The sequence below is a fragment of the Canis lupus genome, chromosome 16 (genome assembly GCF_003254725.2).
Source record: "Canis lupus dingo isolate Sandy chromosome 16, ASM325472v2, whole genome shotgun sequence".
NCBI classification, from domain to species: Eukaryota; Metazoa; Chordata; class Mammalia; order Carnivora; family Canidae; genus Canis; species Canis lupus.
The window spans coordinates 26,303,104-26,326,501 of NC_064258.1; the positions used below are offsets into that span (position 1 = coordinate 26,303,104).

At 42.2% G+C, this 23,398-nt stretch overlaps 1 protein-coding gene and 1 long non-coding RNA gene across 9 annotated transcripts in view; one reads left to right on the forward strand and one right to left on the reverse strand.

Annotated features, from left to right (window-relative positions):
- The window catches only part of IDO2 (indoleamine 2,3-dioxygenase 2), a 55,981-nt gene that overhangs the window by 8,832 nt on the left and 23,751 nt on the right, over positions 1-23,398 (reverse strand). For 3 of the 7 annotated variants that reach the window (XR_003132258.3, XR_003132251.3, XM_025437314.3), the window contains exons 4-9: positions 20,093-20,212; positions 19,194-19,254; positions 17,769-17,887; positions 15,964-15,978; positions 14,341-14,440; positions 12,881-12,998 (exon numbers count right to left, since the gene is read on the reverse strand). Coding sequence is in view for 5 of the 7 variants with exons in the window: in XM_025437314.3 (XP_025293099.3) it covers positions 12,881-12,998; positions 14,341-14,440; positions 15,964-15,978; positions 17,769-17,887; positions 19,194-19,254; positions 20,093-20,212 (533 nt within the window). In the remaining 2 variants the exon portion in view is untranslated. Of the gene's footprint in view, positions 1-12,880; positions 12,999-14,340; positions 14,441-15,963; positions 15,979-17,768; positions 17,888-19,193; positions 19,255-20,092; positions 20,213-20,401; positions 20,678-20,751; positions 21,130-23,398 lie in introns of those variants that run through there. The other 4 variants (XM_025437662.3, XM_025437617.3, XM_025437857.3 and 1 more) reach the window with 4 other exon arrangements.
- LOC125752635 (uncharacterized) lies at positions 921-12,774 on the forward strand. 2 transcript variants are annotated; one of them, XR_007402622.1, is made up of 2 exons: positions 921-3,034; positions 6,149-12,774. It is a non-coding gene; the product is annotated as an uncharacterized LOC125752635 (long non-coding RNA). The 2 variants fall into 2 exon arrangements; XR_007402621.1 differs by lacking the exon at positions 921-3,034 and adding an exon at positions 3,046-5,965.

Genomic DNA, 23,398 nt, shown 5'->3' on the forward strand with positions numbered 1-23,398 from the left:
GTCAAGGTCATTTTTAAAAATTAATCTTTTAAACAGACATGATATTTGAAAGAACGCAGGAAGTAGTAAGAAGAAACATGGAGAAAAAGAGTCACCTTTCTCAAGGCTTTCACAAGAGAGGAAAACTAAAGTCATCAATGCTCAAGCAAAGTTCCGTACATGCAACGAAGGACAGAGGAGGCGAGAGTGTCTCACGCAGGGGTTGCCACACCAGGGCCTGCATGGGTTGTACAGCTCCCTTTGTAGCTGCATCCATAGTCTAATCAGCTAGTTTTGCCTCTAAGCCAATGCGTGGGGGTAATGGATTCCACTAGTTTATTAATTTACATTTAAAGAAACGTGTCCTTACATTTGCACTACATTTCTTTTCATTAACTTTTGAAGATTGTTCCTTCTTCTTCACGTAACGCGGCCCCTCTGTGACCTGGCATGTTTCTATTACCTGGATTCCTGTCTATGTTTCCTTGTTTCTCTTTGAGAACAAAACAAAACAAAACAAAAAACAGGGGTGCCTCAGTGGCTCAGTCAGTTAAGTGTTTGCCTTTGGCTCAGGTCATGATGTCGAGGTCCTGGGAGCAAGTCCCATGTGGGGCTCCCTGCTTGGTGGGGAGTCTGCTTCTTTCCCCCTTCTGCCTCTCCCCCCGCTTGTGTGCTGTCTCTCTGTCAAATAAATAAATAAATAAATAAATAAATAAATAAAATCTTTAAAACAATGCAAAATACCCCCAAAACGTCTTTTTTATAAGACCCAAATAATGTCATCTCTATACCATCAGTTCCCTTTCTACCATCTTACCTAGTCTCAGTTTCTCTATCTCTACGTTTTCCGAAGCCCTATGGGCTCAGGTAACTCATAGCTTCCTTTAGCCTCAGGGATTTCCAGTGCTCTGCTCTTTTGTGACAATGTCCCATGTGCTGCACTTTTATTTGGGCCCTGTTTTTATAGCTTTTCCATCTGGTGCTCTGTTCCCACAAAAATATTTATTATGTAGAAATTTTTGCTGAAGCAGTAATGACCAGCAATAATTTAATATTTTATCCTTGAAAGTAAAATGATTAGCCAATAGATATAAAATAACTTCAGTGTAAAAATATTGTCAATAAATGTAAGAAAAACCCATTTATTATATAACAGACAAAAAAATTAGCTAATTAAGAATGGGAAGAAGAGGATCCCTGGATGGCTCAGTGGTTTGGCACCTGCCTTCGGCCCAGGGTGTGGTCCTGGAGTCCCAGAATCGGGTCCCACGTCAGGCTCCCTGCATGGAGCCTGCTTCTCTCTCTGCCTGTTTCTCTCTCTGTGTCACTCATGAATAAATAAATAAAATCTTTAAAAAAAGAAAAAAAAAAGAATGGGAAGAACATCTTTGAACTGATAAATCCACTGAAAGCCTACTGTACATTTTGTACTTGATATTGAAAGATTAAAAATAAGTATTTTAAAATGTGGAACAAACAAGGATCAGCCTTTCTGTTCAACATGATGTTAGAAATCCAAGCCAGAAGAATAAGAAAAAAATATTTAAAGAAATAAAAGTTATAAGTATTATAAACGAAGGAGTAAAACATGATTCTCAAATAATATGATTTCAACATAGGAAACCCAAATGATTTGCAAATAATTACTAGAATTAATAAGAGTGTTTATCAAGGTCCTAGATCCAAGGTTAAAAGTCAAATGTCAATTTCATTCCATAAACCAGCAATATATAGTCGGGAGCTAGTTAAATCAAAAGATACCATATTCACTAGAAAAAAATGTAAAAAGCAACTATGAAAAAAACCAAAAGATATCAAAGTGTCTGACTTTGAATGAAATTAGAGAAAATTCAAGAAATTAAAGAAAAAAATCTGTCTATGTTGATGGACAAGAAAACTCAGTATCAATATCAAAGAGAAGAAATGTATCTAAAAAAGAGTTCTCTGTGTGGATAAATTTTAGTCAGCAGACAGCAACATGAAGGCATGATTTGGAGTGGCTTGCCCAACAACCTTAGTCGGTGTTTCTCTGCTATTCTCTGATTCTCCACACCCTTGATCATGAGACAGAAAGACCGCATATAATATCAGAATCATGATATTTTTCTCCAAATTAATGTATGGATTTAATGTAAAGTGAGCAAAATTTTTAACAGATTTTTTTCAGTGCAATTTGAGAAAAGCTGATTCTAGCAGTTTACATGAAAGGCAAAGTGTCGAAAATAGTACAGGCACTCCTGGAAAAGCAGGCCAAGACAAGGGGGGTTTCTTCATTTGAAATGAGAAATACTATGAAGCTATAGTTCTTAAGACAAATGATATTCCTGCTGGGGAAGACAGACAATGAAAGAGAATAGAAAACCTGGTAACAGAGCCAGTCATTTCATAAAGTCTGATATAAGACAGTGCCAATATTGCAGATTAAGGATTATTCAAAGAAAGTAAATTGAATTTATTTCCCATGTCGCATTACATATAGATAATGATTATGTGAATTAAGGACTAAAATGTAAGAGACAAAACAACAATTTCAGGAGAAAATGCAGGAAAATATACTTATGACCTACCACTATGAAACAAAATCTTAGGCAAGACTTCCTAAAACATAGACTTGGCAAAAGAAAGGATAGATACTTTGACTATGTTTAAATGTAAAAGTCCCACTTTCAAAAGTCCTAAGACAAACCACAATATTTGCAACGCACTAACTAACAAGAAGCAGGCCACCAGGATGTACAAAAAAACGTACAAAAAGATACGAGGCCATTACAAATATAAGGAAACATCCGCATTCACAAAAGGGACAAGAGTGGTGAGCAGCAACAAGCATGCACATGCTCACACGTGCACACGGAAGAGCCCTGCACTGGAATCAGAATGTAGGGATGAGGTCATCCTCACGGTAGAGTAACAGCTTTCCACTGTCTGCCCCACCAAGAACACTGGTTCAGACGATCACACACAGACAAGAGCGTCTTTGCGAACATCCAGGAATTGGTTTAAGTTCCAGCCCTCCCCTGAGCAACAAGATCGGGAACTGGATACATCGAAGAAGGTAAGAACATTTTGTTTTGCTCACATGGCTCAGTCTGCACGGCGGCAGCAGCCCAGGGCCGAGAGGCTTTCTAGGGCTGATTTTTCCCGTGAGGGAAAAGGAGCGCATATGAGCGAGCGCCTGGTGTCCCCAGCTGTATAGGAATCCTGCCAAGGGGACCCGTTTCTTTCTCACCCCATCCAGAACGTGGAGGCATGCCACACAACTGGGGAGACCGGGTATGGGGAGGAGTTAGCAGCCTGCCACGTGGGGCTCTTGTGTGTGTGTGTGGGGGGGGCATTAAAGGGATGCAGATTATACCAATCACCTCACAGATCCTGTTAAGAAACCCTCCCGTGACATTCTGAGCATGCTTCCCCCGAAGATTATGTGGGACCCAGGAAATTTGCAAAAATCCCCTACACCTCGATGAGCAGAGCAGGACTAACTCCATTCTGTGCTGCACCGGCCACCTCCTGTGCCCCCACACGACCTGCTTATTGCTTAGGGCGCTGCCCCACCCTAGTCGAGCCCAGGGCACCCTAATCGGAAATCGGCTCAGTAATAGGCCAGCTCAAATGGATACTATAGGTAAAATGTAATTCAATCGGCCACCTGCATGTGGACCGACAGGACTGTGCAACTTTCTGCCTATCCCATGGGCCACTGGCCCCTATAAAGCTGCTAGGCCTCTTAGTCTCGGGGTCCAAGTCCCTGCTCCGCTGTGTCGGGTATACTTGGACCCAAGCTCGAGCTTGTAAATAAAGCCTCGTGTGTTTGCATCGCTGTCGGCTCCTTGGTGGTTTCTCGGATTCGCAATCTCGGGCACAATTACCCCAACTAGCACCGGGACCCCTCTGCTTGTAGTGTCTTCACCCACTCTGTGGCCAGCTCTGTGTGCACTCCTGTAGGCCGAAAGAGTGAGTCTTTACTGATGATTAGTGAGCTCATGCAGCAAACTGGTTGATTCTGTGGGATTGGGAGAAAGAGCACACATTTGAGTCTTGAACACTGCCCTAGGGAAGGCAAATGGAAGGCGGTCAGCCCCTGGCCTGGCTTTGCAGGATCAAGAGAAGGCACACACAATTAAAGCTGGGTGACAGGCACTGAGGAGGGCACTTGATGGGATGAACACTGGGTGTTATACATATAGTATAAGACAAATCGAACTCCAATAAAAAAAATATACAAAAATAAAATAAAATAAAACTTCTGCCACAAGAGGGGGCAAGTAGTATGGAGATGGCATATCCACAGCCTTCCGGGAAAGCCTCTGAATCCCTACCAGGGCTGATGGAAGGTATTTCCTTCCAATATTTGAAGAATACCTCTTCAAATATTTCTTACAGCAATGCAAAGATTCACAGAACATTAAAAAAATCAAGGAAATATGACACTACCAAAGGAACAAAATAACTTTTTGTAGTTGATCCAAAAGAAATGCAGACCTATGATGTGCCTGATAAAATTAATTCAAAATATCTGTCTTAAGGGTGCTAAGTGAACTATAAGAAAACACAGAAAGACAAATCGAGAAAATCAAGAGAATGACACATGAACAAAATTAGAACTATAACAGAGAGATAAAAATCATCAAAAAGAACACACTACTAGGAAATATATTTTGGAGAATGACTCTGAACACCATTCAGAAAATACCAAGTAGAGAACCTACTGCTCTGTTAACATGGGGCTGGTAAGGTAGCAGAACCATGGTTCTGGTTTCTGGGTGTAATGTGGGCACATTTTAGCTAAGAAGGGCATTTCCTACAAGATGATGACACAGAGGCTCCAAGAACACACCCAAGTTATGCTCCCTCCTTTCCCTTCCATGGTGGCTTCTGAGTAGAGCAGGGAAAAAGGCACCAAGGACTCTACATCTTTTGCCCGGAGGGCCAACCACAGGTCCATTTAACACCTGGCCAGACACCTTCCAGCGTTTCTGTTGTTGTGTTCAGCAAAACACAAAATATCGTGGTCAAGCATCCTTCTCTTTTAAATCCAAGTGAATCTCTAGAGAAATATAACATCTGCTTCTGATTTGTTTACACTGATAATAATTTTTGTGTCAGAAGCATTATTTTTCTTTTGTTTGGAAAAACCTGAGGGAACTTGCTTTTAAATTTTTCAGGGGTAGGGATTTAGATTTTATATTGAGAAGTAGTATTTACACAAAGCAAAACCAGGAAAGCCTTGCTTTGGATCAGTGCTGTAAAACCACAAACACTGAATTACTGTAGTGTTTTGACCTTACATTAACAACATTCGTCCTGTCCCACTTGGAGAAGTAACAGCAGGTGCTGTGTTACCAACACCTGCGATGAAGCATTGTAGACGCATAATCGAACCATACATCTGATGCTCACGACCACTAAACTGTAACTTTTTCGTGTAATTACAACTGTCAAAGCCATATACTTCTGGATGTCTTATCATCATCTTAAGCATGACAGGTCTCAAAGCAAGTTCATCATCCTCCCTCAGAGCCCCCGTTTACTTTGAAAACAATCACCCCATCAGGCCGAACTCAATTCAGTCTTCCAAGTGGCACATCTTTGCCAGAGGCAACGTGATCTTTTCCAACCAGCTGTGAAATCACGTTCGCTTCCTGGGCACGTCCTCCTGCCTCTGATGGTACCTACCCTCTGCCAGTCCTTGGTCCCCACCCCTGATGTTGGTCTTGTTGGTCTTTTCTGTTGCTATGACGCTCTAGCCCCTTCCCCTTTTCCCAGACTTGGTAGCATTGTTGGCAGGCTGCAAGCCGCTCTATGCGCTTGGATGAAACCTGGGCTTAAATCTGAAGTGTCAGTCGGAGCCAATCAGACAGGAGGTGAATAGAAAAAAATGTATGAAACAGAAGGAAGAGTGTAAACAAGCCTTGAGGGTGAAGAAAGTTGTAGAGAGCAAGGTGGGGTCTCTCACGTCAAGCAGGGGCCTGTGCCAAGCAATGAGGTAGGCAGGTAAGGGTACTGCTCCTGGGAGGTGTCCTGGGGACCCAGGCCTGACCACACGCAGAACCAGAGGGGGTCTGCAGGAGCCCGAGACTGATTCAATCCCTTTATTACGGGAGGACCCGGGCAGCGAGCTGTCAGCCTCCTCAGACGTGACCCCTCTGTGTCTGACCACCCTAAAAAGGCAGCGGCTGCCAGGCTCTGGCGGTCCCTCTCCACGGTCTCCGACGGGAGATCCCCGAGGCCCTGCCCTGCGGGAACAGCAGAAGCACCAGGTGCCGGCCCGCCCCGGACCCACCGGACCGACTCTGGCTGTGGCCACTGCTTCTGCGACCTCGTTTGTCGTGTGACTTGCCTCCTGTTCGCTCTGCGTGCGCTGGAAGGAGCCGCGTTTAGTCACCTGGTGAGCTGCTGACTTTGGAATCTCGAACCTGCTCTATAATTATGATCGACTTTGCTTTATTACCGAATGAAGCTGACCTTGTGGAAAGACACAACTCGTGTGCACCTTGGGAACGTGCTCAGGACAAAAATTCTTTTTGGGAACTAAAATCTAGTATTAGAAAGAACAAGTGGTGTCAAATAAAGATGAATTGAAATTAAAATATTCTGGGCTCAGACCATGCTGAATGCTGCAGAAAGGATTAAAGATTTTGTTTGGCCTTTTCTTTAGAATAATGGGGGCAGCCCAGGGGGCTCAGCGGTTTAGCACCGCCTTCAGCCCAGGGCCTGATCCTGGGGACCGGGGATCCAGTCGCGCATCAGGCTCCCTGCAGGGAGCCTGCTTCTCCCTCTGCCTGTGTCTCTGCCTCTCTCTGTCTCTCTCTCTGTCTCTCACGAATAAATAAAATCTTAAAAAAGAAGAAGAAGAAGAAGAAGAAGAAGAAGAAGAAGAAGAAGAAGAAGAAGGAGAAGGAGAAGGAGAAGAGAAGAAGAAGGAGAAGAAGAAGGAGAAGAAGAAGAATGGATAAACTAGTGCATGCAATAGGAATGTAATGTGATGGGCATATGTAATTTAAAATTTTCTAGTGGTCATATTTCAAAAGGTAAAAAAAGCTGGCAAAATTAATACCAATATTACATTTTAGCTAACTCACAATAATCCAGAATATTTTCATTTCAAAAGATAATATAAAAACTATTAATAAGTTTTTAGTAATAAATTTTTGAAATTTTCTGTATATGCTTACAAACTTAAGATTTATTTTACGCTTGGGGCACCTATGTAGCTCAGTTGGTTAAGCCACTGACTTTTGATTTCAACCTCAGGCCCTGATCTCAGGGTCGTGAAATCAATCCCAGAGTCCAGCTTCCCACTAATTGCAGAGTCTGCTTATCCTTTTCCCTCTGCTCTTCCCCAAGCGCTCTCTCTCTCTCTCTCTCTCTCCAACAGATAAGTAAGTAAAATATTTTAAACATTTATTTTAAGCTTACTACATTTCAATTTGGATGCTTAATTTTCAACAATTAAGTTGAAAACTGAAAATATGACCTATTCCATAGTATAGCTGTGTTTAGCAAAAAACTATTTTACATTGATTCTATTTTTAATTTCAATTTCATTTGTTTAAACAGGATTCAAATTTAGTTCCCCAGTCACACTGATCACATTTCAAGTGTTCAATAGCCACATGTGGCTAGAGGCTACCTTACTGCAATGTGCCAGGAGAGAAGAGTTTGAGGAGTAAGGGCCTACACTTCAGGCTTCTGTGTAGAGAATGAATTAGACTAGGTAAAGGGCAGATGAGAGACAGGATGGGAAAGGTCACTGCAGAGTCCTGGCAAGTGATAATGAGAGCCAGTTCCAGAGCAATTGATGGAAACAGAGATAAAGGAAAGGATGCAAACGATACTCTAGAAAGAGACTTTCATTTGGGGGCAATAGGGTACTATCTCACTTGGACTTATCCTTCCACTAAAAACAATCTGAAAAGAGGGATAAGAGAAGCAAACATCTTAAAGGCATCAAGAAGCTGAAGAAATAGCAAGGAACTGCCAAGCAAAAATTTAAGGGAAAGCGGGAACCTAGGAAGGGAGACAGAAAATTAGAGTGGCAAAAGCATTTTTCCCTGAAGGCATTTGCCAATCCAGGTACACCTGGGCTTGGTTTTGGTGGCTTCTCTGTATGATATGGGCCATTAGTAAGACCCTGATCCCAGCCATAGTGAGGAATTTTACAGGATACCCTGCTCATATTAATCTGGGGATCCCAACTGCCTATATCTTAATATCACTGTGCATCTAGCTGCCACCCCCCTGTTGCTTGCCCTAGGAGACAAAATTGGGGGTATCTTGGCATTGTTTTTTTTTTTTTTTTTTGCACATTTTCAGCCCAAGTTTAATTCCCTGATTAGTACATGGGCCCTCACTTGCTGAGCTTGTCAAGATGGTCCAGAATTTTAATGTCCCCAAGAACCAGGAAGAATTGAATACAAATATTTCTTTACCCCAGTTTCAAAAGACTGCCTACAAACAATGTTTCAAGGACAATGAACAATACCTAGGGGAAAAAAAGGCAAAAAAAGCAATCGCAGACACAAGAAAACATGACAGCCAGCAATGAGAATCAATAGTAAAAAAGAAATAACAAGAAGGAAACAGAATCAAGTTTCCAATATTAGAATCATCACATACAAATTATAAAATGGATACACATAGTATGTTGGAGAAAAACAAAGGCAAGCTTGAAAATGTCTACAAGGAACGAAAATTGTAAAAAATTAACAGGTTAGAAATTAATAAAATATGTTTTGGAAAGGAGACAATAAAATAACCTATTTGACATATGTATTTGGCAGCAGATCAGAAGCTGCTGAAAACTAATTAATTAGATCATAAGAATTAATCCAGAATGAAGCACAGAGAAATAAAGAGATGAGGAAAAAACAGCAAGACGTTAAGAGAATGGAGGATAGTGGACCAAGGTCTAACTTTAATCACAGTTGCAGTAGGATGACAGAGGACAGTGAGGTCCTGTCCCATCGTATCCTACAACCTTTGAGGATTTAATGGATGAGGACTTTCCAGAATGATGAATCATATCAATTAAAGAAGCATAATGAAGCCTACATGTCATAAACAGAACAACAGAAAGACTGACCCATAAAGAAAAAGTCACAAACAGACAAGAAAAAGATAGGTTAGGTTGCCCCAAACAAGTAACAGACTGACATGTAGTTTCCCAATAGTGACAACAGAAGCCAAAAGATGTTGGACTTATCTACTCAACATCTAAAAGAATATAGCTGTTAGCAAAAATATTCTAAAGGAATGGGAGTGAAACGGCAATTTGCAGATGAGAGAGTTTGCCAGCAGCAGGTCTTCACTAGAGGAAATCTTTGTGGTAAAAGAAATGTGCGTAATGGACTGATGGGCAAGACAAAAAGTTATTAATATGTAAGCAAATCTGAGTGAATTTTGACCATATGCAATAATAATTATCATTGTAGATTTTTGGATATTTTTGATGTGTGATGTGCAATGTATATTCTCTCTTGTTTGCCTTAAAACATCTTCTGCAAAGACTTATGGAACTATTTATTATATTTGGGTTTTTGTAGGCATGCTTCTAGATTTGATGCACTGACATAATAAAATTGGACTTACGGTAAAATATGGTGGCTCAGGTGACTAGGGTATACTCAGGTTATTGTGTGTAACCAATCCACGAGTCAAGACAACTTTAGAAATATTATCCCATGGTATTTAGTAGAGAAGAATTCCAGTGTTAATTCTTTTCCAATTGGTTTTATTTTTTAGTTTATTTTTTCAAAGGTTAAGGACCATTTTTATTACTAGCAGGCTTTTATCACCAGTAGGCTGTTCTGACTGTAATTACCTCCTTCAGACCAAACAGGATATTCAGGAGCCTTTATCACAAATTCTTTTATACAAATGTTAAAAATGCTTTCAACAAATCTAAGAGTGTTCTAATCACACACCACTTTTAAACTTCTATTTAAGATAACAAAAATGAAAACAAGAACTGTGTTTCCAATTGGTTTTAGACAAAATAAATTTTCAAATCAGGAAGAAAAATTCTTTAGACAGAATTAAGTGGGCCAATTGTCAGATGGAAATAGTAGCAGAGGTTTACCATTTAGCACTGATTCACTGATTAAGAATCCTGCTTTAAACACATATCAAAGTGTTACAAGGAAACAGTTTGACTCCCTGTTATACTATTTAAAGGAAAAATTCTTACAAAACCAGTCAGTCAAGGAGAAGCTAGAAATTGTGTTGATTCAGAAGGAAATACAAAGCAAAAATCTCCATGGTTTCTTGGAGAGAAATTTATCCCTCAGCTTTTCTAAGGAGGAAATTAATTCTTAAAAACAAGAGCTGTAAAGAAACATGCCAGAAGTCACGCCAGTGTAATCTGGATGCTTGGAAATCCGAACATATTTTAGTCTTCCAGCTGAGCACAACACTCAGAGCTGGTTGAGTTCTCTACAAATCACCAAGAAAAGGGAAGCTGGCCATGGATTCTGCCGGTGCACAGTGCTGACATGCAGCAAGCAGTGCATGGTGAGGTGGGCACAGTCTATCTGTGTGGTGCTGTTACGGACTTCTGCCTTAAGAAGAGTCAGGCTATGAAAACAGAGTAATCTGGTTTTATTTCCCAACCCGTGCTGAGGACTTATGTAAGGCAGGACTTATGTAAGGTAGAAGTCACATGTGGGCTGAGCAAAGGCCTAGTGACAGCATGTGGTCCTCAGAAAAGCAAACTGCAGCCTTACAATAAAGAGTACCTTCTCTTCTGCCATGGGCATGTTTTCAGGCTATCCTGCCTAGCAGTGAGATATTTAGGGAGGAAGGAAGTACAGCACACAACTCTTGCTAAAGTTAAGCTCAAAAAGAAATAATTTTTTGGTGAGCTCCATCTGGTTGGAAAAAGCAGGGGGAAGCTCTATTGATCTTGCAGAAAAAAGTCATTAACTATAAGCCAGACACAGTGACTAAGAAATTTGTGTGATTCTGTGAAACTTGCAGAGTCTAGTATTTGTCATTTTTATAATTTCATTTTTCTGTTTACTATAGCTGCAAAACAAACCACTCGAAAGTGGCATAAAACAGCCAGTATATTACACTTGTGGCCTCTGTGGGTTAGAAATTTGGACAGAACACAGAGGATGGCTTTTCTCTGCTTCGTAGTGTTTGGGTCCTAAGGTGGGAAGACTTGAAGACAGGATGATCTGAAGTTGGGAACTTGGAATCATCCAAGGGGGCTCATTCACTCCTGGGCCAGGAGCCAACTGGAGCGCCTACATTTGGGCTCCCTGTGTGGTCTGACAGCCTCATTCACAGCATGGTGGCCTCAGAGTGTGTTGTATTTTTATGTGGTGACTCAGAATCCAGGGTGGCGGTTGAATCACCTTCTCTAGCCTTGCCCAAGAACCCATGCAGGGTCACTTCTACCGCATGTTATTGATTATAGGCATGTCACCAGCCCACCAACATCACAAGCAAGGACACAGACCACAGGCCTGTCAAAGGAGCACTGTAAAGGAGTCTATGGCATGGAAGATGCTGTGGCTCTCTTTGGAAAATGCAGTCGATGCATTCATCTATTTCATTGCAGTGACCGCAGGTAAAACCTTTAAAATAAATTATGTCTGTGTGCAATAATTTGCCTTTCAGGAAAACAAAGCAAGTAGCCCTGGTACCACCCCAGGCCATCAGACTCCTTGCAGAGGATAATCAAGAGAGTGCTGGGGCTGGCCTGGGCTGAAGAAAAGAGCTCTAGGAAGCCTGCGATGGACATGGCTGTGCCATCTCACTGCCGCAGGCACTGTGACAGGCACGCAGGTCTCCCATGAGCTTCTAGACTACTTGTTTTCACTCATTCATTTGTCCTGGTCTTGCTATCCTGAGTAATAAACTCAGGGTCACTCGGCAAGGTGAAAATCCACGTCACTCACTTTGGAGAGCTTGTTTGGCAAGAGACCTACTGATGTGATCAGGAGGGCTTTAAAATTAAAATTCAGGGAAATAGAGGAAATGTGATTCTGAAATATAAAACAGGAAGTTGAAAATAATGTATTATGCCTATGATACTGTGACTGTGCTGTGACTTCAGATGGACTTCCACTAGTGCAGAGTCTGAGATGACAAGTAAATTTACTCCTTTAATAATAGGCAGTAAAGCTGGGCACCACCTGATGTTCCCCCTTGCTCCTTCCCTTCCTCCCTCCTGTCCTGTTTCCCAGAAACCTCTCCTTTCCTGGACTCCCTCCATCTGTCAGTGAAGAAAGATTCAGGAAAACTGATACTTATTTTATTATCCCTGGTTAAACAGATCACACCCCTCTCCCACACCTTCCTTAAATACACACTAGTTACATTTTCTAAATGCTTGCGATAGAGGAAGTTGAAGAACTACAGTCATCAGAACAATATATGATCAAACAAAGGGAGGGTGGGCCACATAACTGACCACACCATGATAACATCCCTAAACTAGACCCAGAGGAGGAGCACTGGAAAGGCCCTCAGATAAGGCCCAAAGCCAAGGTCCAGCATCTCAGGTCCCACTTAAGAACAAAGACTAAAAGAAGCTTTAGAGAGTGTAAGGATACACTCCCTCATGCCCTAATTCCACCCTTGCAGTAACCTTGGATAGAGGCTGTACCACCAGTATTGTGTGCTCCACCTCTCCCTCCCCAGTTTCATGCAAGACCGCCACATGCAAAGAAATACATGGCCAATGAGAAGTGGAAGCCATCGAATCACAAGAGAATATAAAGAAGGATAAAACCAGAAGAAAATCTCTGCAGAGAGGTCATTTTCCAGTAGCATGAATAGCAGTTGGTGGCCTTAAAAAAAAGCTAATGCACCAGCACCATCTTGTGGATGTCGCCAAACCTCCAGGCCCTTTTGTCCCAGGCAGAGCCCTCAGTCTTCAAGAGCCTCTTACTGTGCATTTGTCCTAAGGTTCTGGTGATGTCCTGAATGGAGAGTCTCAGTTGCTGCAGGGCTCGGAGCAGGGAGTTGTCCCTGTGCTGCAGGATGGCATTCACAGCCTGAACAAGTGCCTGAAGAGGAGAATCGTTTCACTCAGTTCATTAGCATTCAGTCTGTTGAGAGGGAGTGAGCAGCAGTGCTGTGGGAACCTGGAGGAAGGGGCCCCTCTGACTGCTGGACTGCTTGGCAGGGCTCCCTGACGGGGCCATTCCTGCCCTAGAGGGGCTGTGAGGTCTTCTTGAGAGCCAGAATCTCCTTAATCCATAGTTAAGTCTTTCTGGATCTTTCCCATTGGCTGCTACTTCTTGTAACTCTCAAGGGCATAACCATATCCATTTTGTTCCTTTTGTATTTATCTCACATTATGATCATTTCTACTTCTACTCGTTCTTCCTGTGATCTTGAACTAGGGCACTCTCACTCCTGAGTGCTGGTGTACATAAAATCAGATTCTGTAGATTCCTTAGCGTCAGAGCCTCCTCCACCAGGAAGCCTTCCTTGTCTCTGGAGGTCTCCAGGTTACTGAAGCTATATTTGGGATACTTTACTCTGTAGCTCTCAATGAACTAAACACAAGAATGAGAAGTAAAGTAACCATATAGTTTCAATTTTGAGAGGGAAAGAGGGATGCTAAAAGAATTGTACCACAATCTGGTCACTCTCCTAAGGACTCAGAAAACGCTCAAAGTATGCTTACTTGGGAAGGCAGCAGTGAGGAAAGACATAGATCTCACTTAAATATCTTTGCGCAAGGCACAAAATCTCTAGTGGATCACCTGCCACTCCACCTTCCTTTTCCTTTGCTTTACACCTGACCTTTCAGGTACCAGCCTGACCCCAGTAGGAATTCAAGTTTGTAACACCCTGGGGCTAGGAAATCTCAATGAAGATTCATTGTCCTCTGAGGCTTTGCAAAAACAGTTCTCTGGGGCAGGAATACTACTCCCCACCCCTCATTCCCACCTCCTGTTTAGGTCCTGTACTTCACGGGGATTTTAGCTTCAGCTCCCATTTTCCTTTGCCTGACCCTGCAATCTTTTCATGAAACACTGCCTTTGTTGTTGTTGTTGTTACCCTATACATCATCAGTCTATCTTCCTTCACTGCATGGTGATCTGCAGAGGCCAGAACAGTGCCTTTCTTGTTCCCCCAGACATTCTTACTCAGAACTAGGCTTGTCTGTTGAATGGATGAACAGTCATTCCAAGTTCCACGGTAGTTGAGAAACAGGAGTTATCTCTGTGGGTGGGCTAGTACTCAGACCTCTTTTCTCAGACATAAACCAAATAGGACAAGGCCTGTGCTCATCTATATTGATTAGTTCACCATAGGGAAAGGGACTTGGTGGGAAGTAAAGCTCACGCGAATAACTCATTATGTTAAAAAAAAAAAAAAGTGTTCTGAAGAAAATACCATAATCCCAGGTACTGCAGCTTTCTCCACCAAAACAGTCACCAGTATAAAGCCACGCAGGCTCTCTCCCCCAGGAAGTGAGACAATGATGTCCAAGTTCCTTGGAAAGGAAATGACCACATGGTTAGTGAGGTTTGGTCACTGTGACGCACATTGTCCATAGGCCACTCAGAGTCTGACACCTGCGAGAGCAAGGGGACTCTGAAAGAAACCCTCTGGTCTCCAAAGAACAGACCTGAGGAGGAGCATCCACCTCCAGCCATGTTCAGGAATGAAAGAGAGCAGGTCTATTCCAGCCCACATTCACCAGACCTGAGGACTCTAAGTCTAGCATGGCCCTGATTGTCCTAGTTCATAATCCCTGCGGGTCGGCTGAAGCGTTAAGTGAGCAGGTACTTCTGATCCTCCACAAGGCCAATCTGGGGCCCATCACACCATTCCTGTCAGGAGCAGAGAGTCTTAGAGCTGTAGTGACCACAGAGAGTAGCTAATTCCATACTCCTGTTTTAAATATGAAACTATGACCCAAAGAAGCAAAATGGTTTCCCCAGAGTCATGCGGCTGATTAGTTACAGGAAGAGGGCAGGACTATATCATAATTCAGGCTCGTGCTTTTTCTCATCAGTGACTTCCCCCACCCCCCAAGTGCTGTATTAGAATAGAAGGAAGCAGGAAGACTGTTAGGCAAGGATCAATTTTAAATGACCAGTTATCACATAGATTCAAAGATCCCGGAAGTCAATCCAGTCTATAAAACCTAAAATCTCACCCCATAAATCACTTCTGCCTCTAACATTTTAAGCATGACAAGAGATGAAAAACAAACACAAAGGAAAAATAAGTCAGGAACTCCATTGTGCAGCAGAGTTACACTAGTGTGGAAAGTGGTGTCTTTACCCTTCCACCTTTTGTCTTCTGATCTACAGCTATTACACTGAACCCCTTCTGGGGCTGAGGTTTGGCAATGGGAGTGAAAATGCCAATTTAGAGGCTAATTTTGCTCTCTGGGGAAAGAGGAGACTACAGATGTCTGGACCAGACCTGTCCCACAAGCTCTAGTCTTTTTCTCTTTCTTTCTTTTTCTTCCTTTCTTTCTTCCTTTCTTCCTTTCTTCCTTCTTCTTCCTTCCTTCCTTCCTTCCTTCCTTCCTTCCTTCCTTCCTTCCTTCCTTCCTCTTTCTTTCCTTTCCTTTCCTTTCCTTTCCTTTCCTTTCCTTTCCTTTCCTTTCCTTTCCTTTCCTTTCCTTTCCTTTCCTTTCCTTTCCTTTCCTTTCTTTCCTTTCCTTTCTTTTCTTCTTTTCTTTTCTTTTTTCTTTCTTTTCTCCTTCCTTCCTTCCTTCCTTCCTTCCTTCCTTCCTTCCTTCCTTCCTGTATTGCACTTTACTTGTTTCATTACACCCAGATTGGAAAATATAGTAAAGAAAGTTGTTAATCCCTTAATCCTTATAAAGCAGAGGCACCACTGTTAATTTTTGGACTGTTATTTTTGGCACATTTCCTTCCAGTCTTTTTTTCAGGCATTTTTAGATAGTTTAGATACTACATATAAAATTTGGTACACTTTCTTTTTGGTGTATTTGTAAGCTTTTAGTTAGTATGGATTCTAAAGTTTCTGAGAACTTACCTGATTTCCAGGGATCTAATCAAATTTCAGTATTGATGGCCACAAAGAGAAAAAGAAAACAAAAGAACAAATCAGCTTGTAAACCAGATGTGCCTTTTGTAGTCCCATACACACATACTTTTGTGTGCAAATGCACCTGCAGCACGCATACATCCATGCACACATTCATTTTTCTCCTATTAATTTCTCTCACATCAATTTCATTATCAGACCAACCAAAGAACCTAGAAAGGAAGAAGGGAGAAGTTTTCCTGTCTTGTAAGACCTCTCTTTCCTCTTCATGTGACAAAGAGTGAGCTAAATCCCAACTCATACATAAGCCCTAGACCATTTAGCCTGTGGCCATCATCATAAATTATCTTCTTCCTCTTACAGATTTGTAATTGGCACAAACCCACATTTCTGTTATGACTCTTCTACTCTTACTCACCTTTAGCTCATACTATATATCAAGTTTTACCCCCTCACCGATCTGTTCCTGATTTTTAAAGACTGTACTGATATCGGTTCTTTGAAATTCTTATGGGCTATTGTTTGTGTCACTCTTTGACATTTATTCACTCTTATTCTTTAACCCTGTCAGTGCACTCTGCTTCCATGTCTTCCATTTGTTCATAGCACTTAGCTCTGTGCTAGGCATATTAAAAGACTCCAAAAGTTAATTATCAAGAAGGAAAGCTCCTGAGCCCAGGACTGTGTCTGCATCTCTGGGATGCAGCCCTGAGTACTCACTGACTGGGCAATTAGCTCCTGGTTGTATTTTTGATTTAATCATTCTGGTCCAGAATTTTTTTTTCCCCTTCAAAATTTCCTGCTTTTCTCTTTTTGAATCAGAAATCCAATTTATTCAATGTTCAGTGCCTTGACCAGAATTATTTCTGCACATATATTATTTCTTTCTGTCAAAACTCTGAGTCATATTTAGCAGCTCTTCATGAAAATATTGGTCACCAATTTTGTTATGAAAGCAGAATCGATCAAAGATTATAATTAATAATTATATAATTATAATTCATAATTAAGGAAAATGTGTAGTCCTCTAGAACAGATTCCCATCATCTCCTCTGGCAATACTGTGGTTAGCCACAAACCTCATGCTGAGTTTTTCTTCATATCTAACCTAAATGTCCCTAGCTATTTTAAGTTACAAAACACTATTCTTGAAATAAATTTGGCTGTGATAATGAAGTTCAAGAGAAATTAAATACTTCTCTTCCACCCACTCCATTGCTTATTAAAAACTCATGCTACTTCTTCTTTAGACTAATGCCTACATACATTCCCAGGCCAACTTTCAGAGGATTGATGCCAGCTAGGTAGAAGAAATAACATTCATCAAATTCTCAATCCAACTTATCTAGAGCCCTACTCTTAATTCACCCATAATCATTCATGTATGAACACTGTATCATCATCACTTAATGAAGTCAATGGTCCTAGTTTGATGCGAATGAAAGCATGTTAGGGAATAGCAGATAATTTGGTGAGGAAGAATGAGTGAAGTCTAATTATGCAGAGCTTGAAGGTCAAGTTGAGAAATTCAGGTTGGATGTGGAAGCATATGAGAAAAATGTAGCCTGTACCAATGTATTCACAGTGAAAATGCTGGGAGTTTTGATTTTTGAGCTTGTGTTCAGGTTCATCCTTCTTTGGAACCATAAATAGGAATAAATAAATATGAACATCTTTAATCGCAAATAGCTGAAAAAGCCAGGGCCTTTACTGTAGGGAGAATAAAAATCACAGGACTGCCCTTTACTCAGTTTCAATCTGTTCAAATCCAAAGCTCTCACTGCTCATCTTACCTCTCCGGATTCCTAGTGGTCCAGTTTGTTAGCACCAGGTCTGCGTGGGCCAGGATAGGAGGCAGCCCCAAGTTCCTGGAGACTTCGACAAAGGGAAGGGCAAGATTTCTTGGCAGAACCTTATAGATATAAATCCAGACAATTAGGATAGTCTAGAAAGAATACAACAGAGGAAGTGGTCATGGTTTCCCTCTATTCCAACAACCCTGTGGTAGAGAAATGACCATAAAACTGGGATGATCTGAGTGATCCATAAACACACACCTAGTCTCATATGTTTACTGTATACCATCTAGTGGATATATTGTGTATAAGTACAAGCTGAAATATATATGAATATTACAAAGTGGGGGCACACACACACATATTTGGAAAAAATAATCTCTGAAAATTGACTGCAAAGAAGGGCATCACCAAATGTTCACCACCATGTTTGAACACGAACTGGGGACTGAGTTGATGAGCAGTGGGAAAAGAATCTCTATTTCTATATCTATCTACTTATCTATAGACAGGGACAACTATATAAATATGTTGATATATCTGTGTGGATAAAACTACAAGCATATATATACACACACACGAGTGTGTGTTCATGTGTCAATCGGAAAGAGGAATGTGGAGGATAGAACTCTTCATCCTGTATAGCAGCCAACTCTATTCATCACCTCATAAGTCAAGCCCAGTAATAACTTCAAGTAAGTCACCTCAAGACAGGTGTCTCACCTTCAAGTAAGTCACCTCAACATCTAAATTATCTGAGGACCACTCTAAAGAAACTTATCTGCCCACAAGTCCAGAAAAACAATTCAGATCTATGGGAAACCAGGGGGCAGAGGTCTATTTGCTGTGGACAGTGCTAAATTAGATCCAAAAGAACGTTCTTATGCTCCCTATCTCCCACTTTTATTTTTACTTCTCCCTAAGATAAAAGTGTCTAATTAAGAAGGCCCATGTCTGCCTTAGCTTTCCCTTAGATTTTTAGATTAGGCTTGGAAAAGAACTGTCTTTTTAGGTAGAAAACAATAAAGAACTTTAAAGATTCTTAAAATTCAAACTTAAGTTTACCTTCCCTTGGGAACCAGGGGATGAGAAGAGTAATGAAGATATGAGGTGTCCATTTAGGTGAAAAGTTAAAAGATGAGATGCAGAGAAAGTCAGAGATGCTCTGAGGCCATGGGCAGGGGGCTCCATGGTGGTCTGGAAGTACGCCGTGGACACACCATGAAGCTAGAGGCTTCCTCTCCTGTCACCCTTCTCTACACCTCCTCCCAGTCTAAGGTATGGTTTGGAAAACACAAGGGGGAGGGAAGCCCAGTGGGATATTCTGTAGTGTGCCTAGATTTTAAGCTTTGTTATATAAGGTGCACAATTTTAAAAAATAAAATGTACTAACATTTAAAAACTCTGAGGCCACTGTATTACCTTCCTTTTGTCTCCTTCCTCATGTTCCTTTCTTTTTCTCATGGGGAATTTCCTGTGTTTACTTGAAAGAAAAGAGGCTGGATCAATTAAGCAAACAAAATAGGCAGGGGTTGTTCAGTGAACCGTGAAGTACTGGAACAATGCTAAGGCCAATTCCTGGAAAAGGGAAACTTCTGCAAAATGAAAAGGAGTAGTGCTTTTTAATGCAGTTAGTAGAACTCTGAGACTTCTTGTCTCAAGGCTCAGGTTGAAATCATGAAAGGTTAAGCAAAGATTCAGAAGAGATTTAAATAAATTATTAAGAAGCCAATAATCAGTAGAAATAAAGTAGTATTAAAAATTAAAATTATCCTTGTTAATGTCAGTGAGTCCTCTAGGGAAAGAAGTTTATGTTGGTGAATGGGAAGGTCTAAGCATGGCCTTGCATTCTACACTCACTTGCTATCTGACCTTGGACAAGGAGCTTATCTTCTGTAGTCTTCAACGGTCTACAAAATGGACACAGGGGAGTTTTATTTACCTTATGGGATTGTGAAAATCAAGAGATAATGTATGTGCATATACATACAAAATGCGGTCAAACGTAAACTATCATTAAGTATTTTATGAGACCTCAGTTCTTGCCTTCAAATGCATTATTAAGCATTACTGCCAGAAAGAAAATAGATGTGAAAAACTAATGAAAGGGAGAAATGGCTACAGGTTCTAAAAAAAAAAAACTTCTTAGGGAGAAAAGTCTCATGTAAGTGGGCCATTTGCCCTTCCTTCAGCTGATAGCCAGAGAAAAGAACAAGAAAGGTCCTATTTTCCAGAAAAAGAGTGTTGGGCCGAGCAGAGAGAGTGGATTCCAGGAGCAGCAGACTTGCCGATGACAAGGCAGGCCTCTATTTGGCCCTTACCTCTTTGGGTTGTGTCTGTCCTTCCTGCCACACGTAGCCCATAGTAATAAAGCTGAGAACCAAGTGAGCCAGGCGCTGTTCCCGGTAACTCTTGAGGCCCTGACAGCTGAGCAGGGGCATCTGTTCAAGAGAACACACATCATCAGCTGCAGTGGGCTTGGGCTTCTCTGCCCTGATGGGTCTTCGTGCCTAGGGAACAGGCCATACTTTAGTGCAGGAGCTAGGAGCCTCCACCCACACCCATCCCTCCGCCCAACGCCCGGGCTGCTACAGTGTTGCGTATTCCAGGCCGCATTGTCCATGAAGTACCCAACCACTCCGTCCAGGCTCCCAAATTGTGCCAGCCACGGTCAGGTGCCCTGATCGCTCAGAGTGTCCACCAGAACCAGTTCCCCAAACTGGGATGGTTTATTTCGTGGGCTGCACCATGGCAACGCTACCCATCAAGGCACCTCTGCCTCCTTGGCATCGTCTAACCCGAGAGCAAGCCTGCAGCGCCCGCGATACTCAAACGGCTTAATTCTGAAGTACAAAAACGAGTTGGGAATTTGACCAAATCCCTGGCCGGGGCGGGGAGGCGAGCAATTGGTGTGAACGGGCCAAAGGGTCGTGCAGTCCTTGCTTGAACTCCTCCCATGAGCCTGGCTGGGCGTTTGTACCTCTCCATGCCCTTTTCTTCGTGGAAATGTCATGAAAGCCACATCCTGCACAGAAGTTAATGGTTGACAGCTCTGCCGAAACAATAACCAGTTTCTCGCTTTTGCCTGGACGGCCTTGCCCGGGGAGGTGGACACACCAGGGAGCCCTGGCTTCCCCGCGCGCCCCTTCCCCACCGCTGCTCTCCTCCTTCCTCCGTGGCTCCCCAGCTCCACGGGGTCCTCAGGTGCCACAGCAGGCGGTGGAGGACGTCGTGTGTGTGTCCTAAGCTCCAGGCACCGTAGGAGCATCCTCAGACCGGCCGCCCCTCGGCTCCTCGGGCTCAGAGCCTCCCCCGTCCCCCCGCCCCGGGCCGCCTCCCGTCGGATTCCTCCCCCTGCAGTCCTCCAGGGCCCGCCAGCCTGAGGATGTCCGCCCCGCGCAGCGGCGTGTTTATTCCTCCCAAAAATGCAAAAATGTTCTCTGGCAGGATCGCAGAGCGCTTGGGGGGGGGGGGGGAGGGTGGTGGCTGCTGAAATATTGCATTTTAACAGGAAGCAGCTTGAGAATTCTAACAATAGTGATTTATTAAGTACTTGTTATAAAGCCTCTTCCTAAAATCTTCCCACGCTGGGTGGTGCTGGGCCTTCCCCTCAACCCACGGGACAAAACTGTATCAGACAGGGTAGGCGCAGTGTCCCAGAGTGGGGGGCACTGAGCCAGGGTGCCCCTTCACTTCCACTGACCGCTGACCTGCGGGCTCAAGTTGGCCTCGCCTGACAGATACATGAAAGCCGCGTGTAATTTTAAATTTTCTAAGCGGTGACATAAAAAAAAAAAAAGTACTAAAAAGAAACATGAAATTTGTCTTAATAATATGCTTTTCTCTGCCAATATATCCATTATATTATCAACACATAATCAGTATAAAACTATTGAGACATTTTGCAGCCCTTTTTTATAAGTAAGTCGTCAAAATCCAGCGCATAGCTCACAGCACAGTTTGTCCTAACCACAGTTCAGATGTTCCAAAGCCATCAGCCCCTATTGGCTGCCTATAGTGCAGCCTGAAGACAAAGGCATAAAGTACAAGTTGAGAATGTTTCCCTTGGTTGGAAGGTTTGGGGTTTTTTTGTTGTTGGAAATTTCTTGTACATTCCAGAGTCCTTGGGCTCTCTCTTCCACGTAAACATACAAATTACTTTTTTTTCATTTTCTTTTAATCAAAATGATTTGGAAAAAAAATAAACAGTAACAACAAATACTCTTTGGAAGTTTCTTCTACAAAAAACAAACATACAAAAAATACCAGTGAAATGGGGAGAGAATGAGTTATAAACTTAATGTTTTCCCCAATTTAAAAGTAAATCACGTCGGGCTCCTGGTGCATGGAGCCTGCTTCTCCCTCTGCCTACGTCTCTGCCTCTCTCTCTCTCTCTCTCTCTCTCTCTGTGTGTGACTATCATAAATAAATAAAAATTAAAAAAAAAAAAAAAAAAAAAAAAAAAGGGATCCCTGGGTGGCGCAGCGGTTTGGCGCCTGCCTTTGGCCCAGGGCGCGATCCTGGAGACCCGGGATCGAATCCCACGTCGGGCTCCCGGTGCATGGAGCCTGCTTCTCCCTCTGCCTACGTCTCTGCCTCTCTCTCTCTCTCTCTCTCTCTCTCTCTCTCTCTGTGTGACTATCATAAATAAATAAAAATTAAAAAAAATAAAAAAATAAATAAATAAAAGTAAATCAACTTGATTCCGTGTGTGTGTACTGTAAGATGAAAAGTAAATACAGAAGTTGTAAAATGCCATCTCATTACCGTTTAGGTTTCATTTTCCTGATTATTAGTAAAGGTTAGCATCTTTCATATGTCACATGGTCATTTATGTTTGCAAAGTAAAATGCTCATGTTTATAGCATCTTTCTTTCTTTCTTCTTCTTTTTTTTTTTTTTTTTTTAGTTTATTCATGAGCAACACAGAGAGAGGCAGAGACAGGCAGAGAGAGAAGCAGGCTCCATGCAGGGAGCCCAACGTGGGACTCAATATGGGACTCCATCCTGGGACTCCAGAATCACATAGTGGGCCGGAGGCAGGCGCTAAACCACTGGGCCACCCAGGGATCCCTTTTTTTTTTTTTTTTTTAATTTTTATTTTATTTATTTATGATAGGCACACAGTGAGAGAGAGAGAGAGGGGCAGAGACACAGGCAGAGGGAGAAGCGTGCTCCATGCACCGGGAGCCCGACGTGGTATTCAATCCCGGGTCTCCAGGATCACGCCCTGGGCCAAAGGCAGGCGCTAAACCACTGCGCCACCCAGGGATCCCTAGGGATTCCTAGGGATCCCTTTTTTAACTTGGTTGTCTTTCTGTTTTATTTCCAGAACTTTGTCCAGTATACAAGTATTTTTGTTATACATGTGAAAACATCTTGTTTCAGTTTGTGACTTGGCTTTTCATTTTCTTTATAATCTATTTTGATGAATGGAGATTCTATATTAATGAAGTCTATTGTAAAAATATCTCAGCTTTAGTTATTAGGAAATCTTCCTTAGTTCAAGTACATATTCTCTTCAATTCTCTTCTATAACGTTTAAATTTTCATCTTTTACATTTAAATTCTTAGTCTATCTAGAATGAATTTATTTTTGTTTATGACAAAAGTAGCCAATTCAAAGTA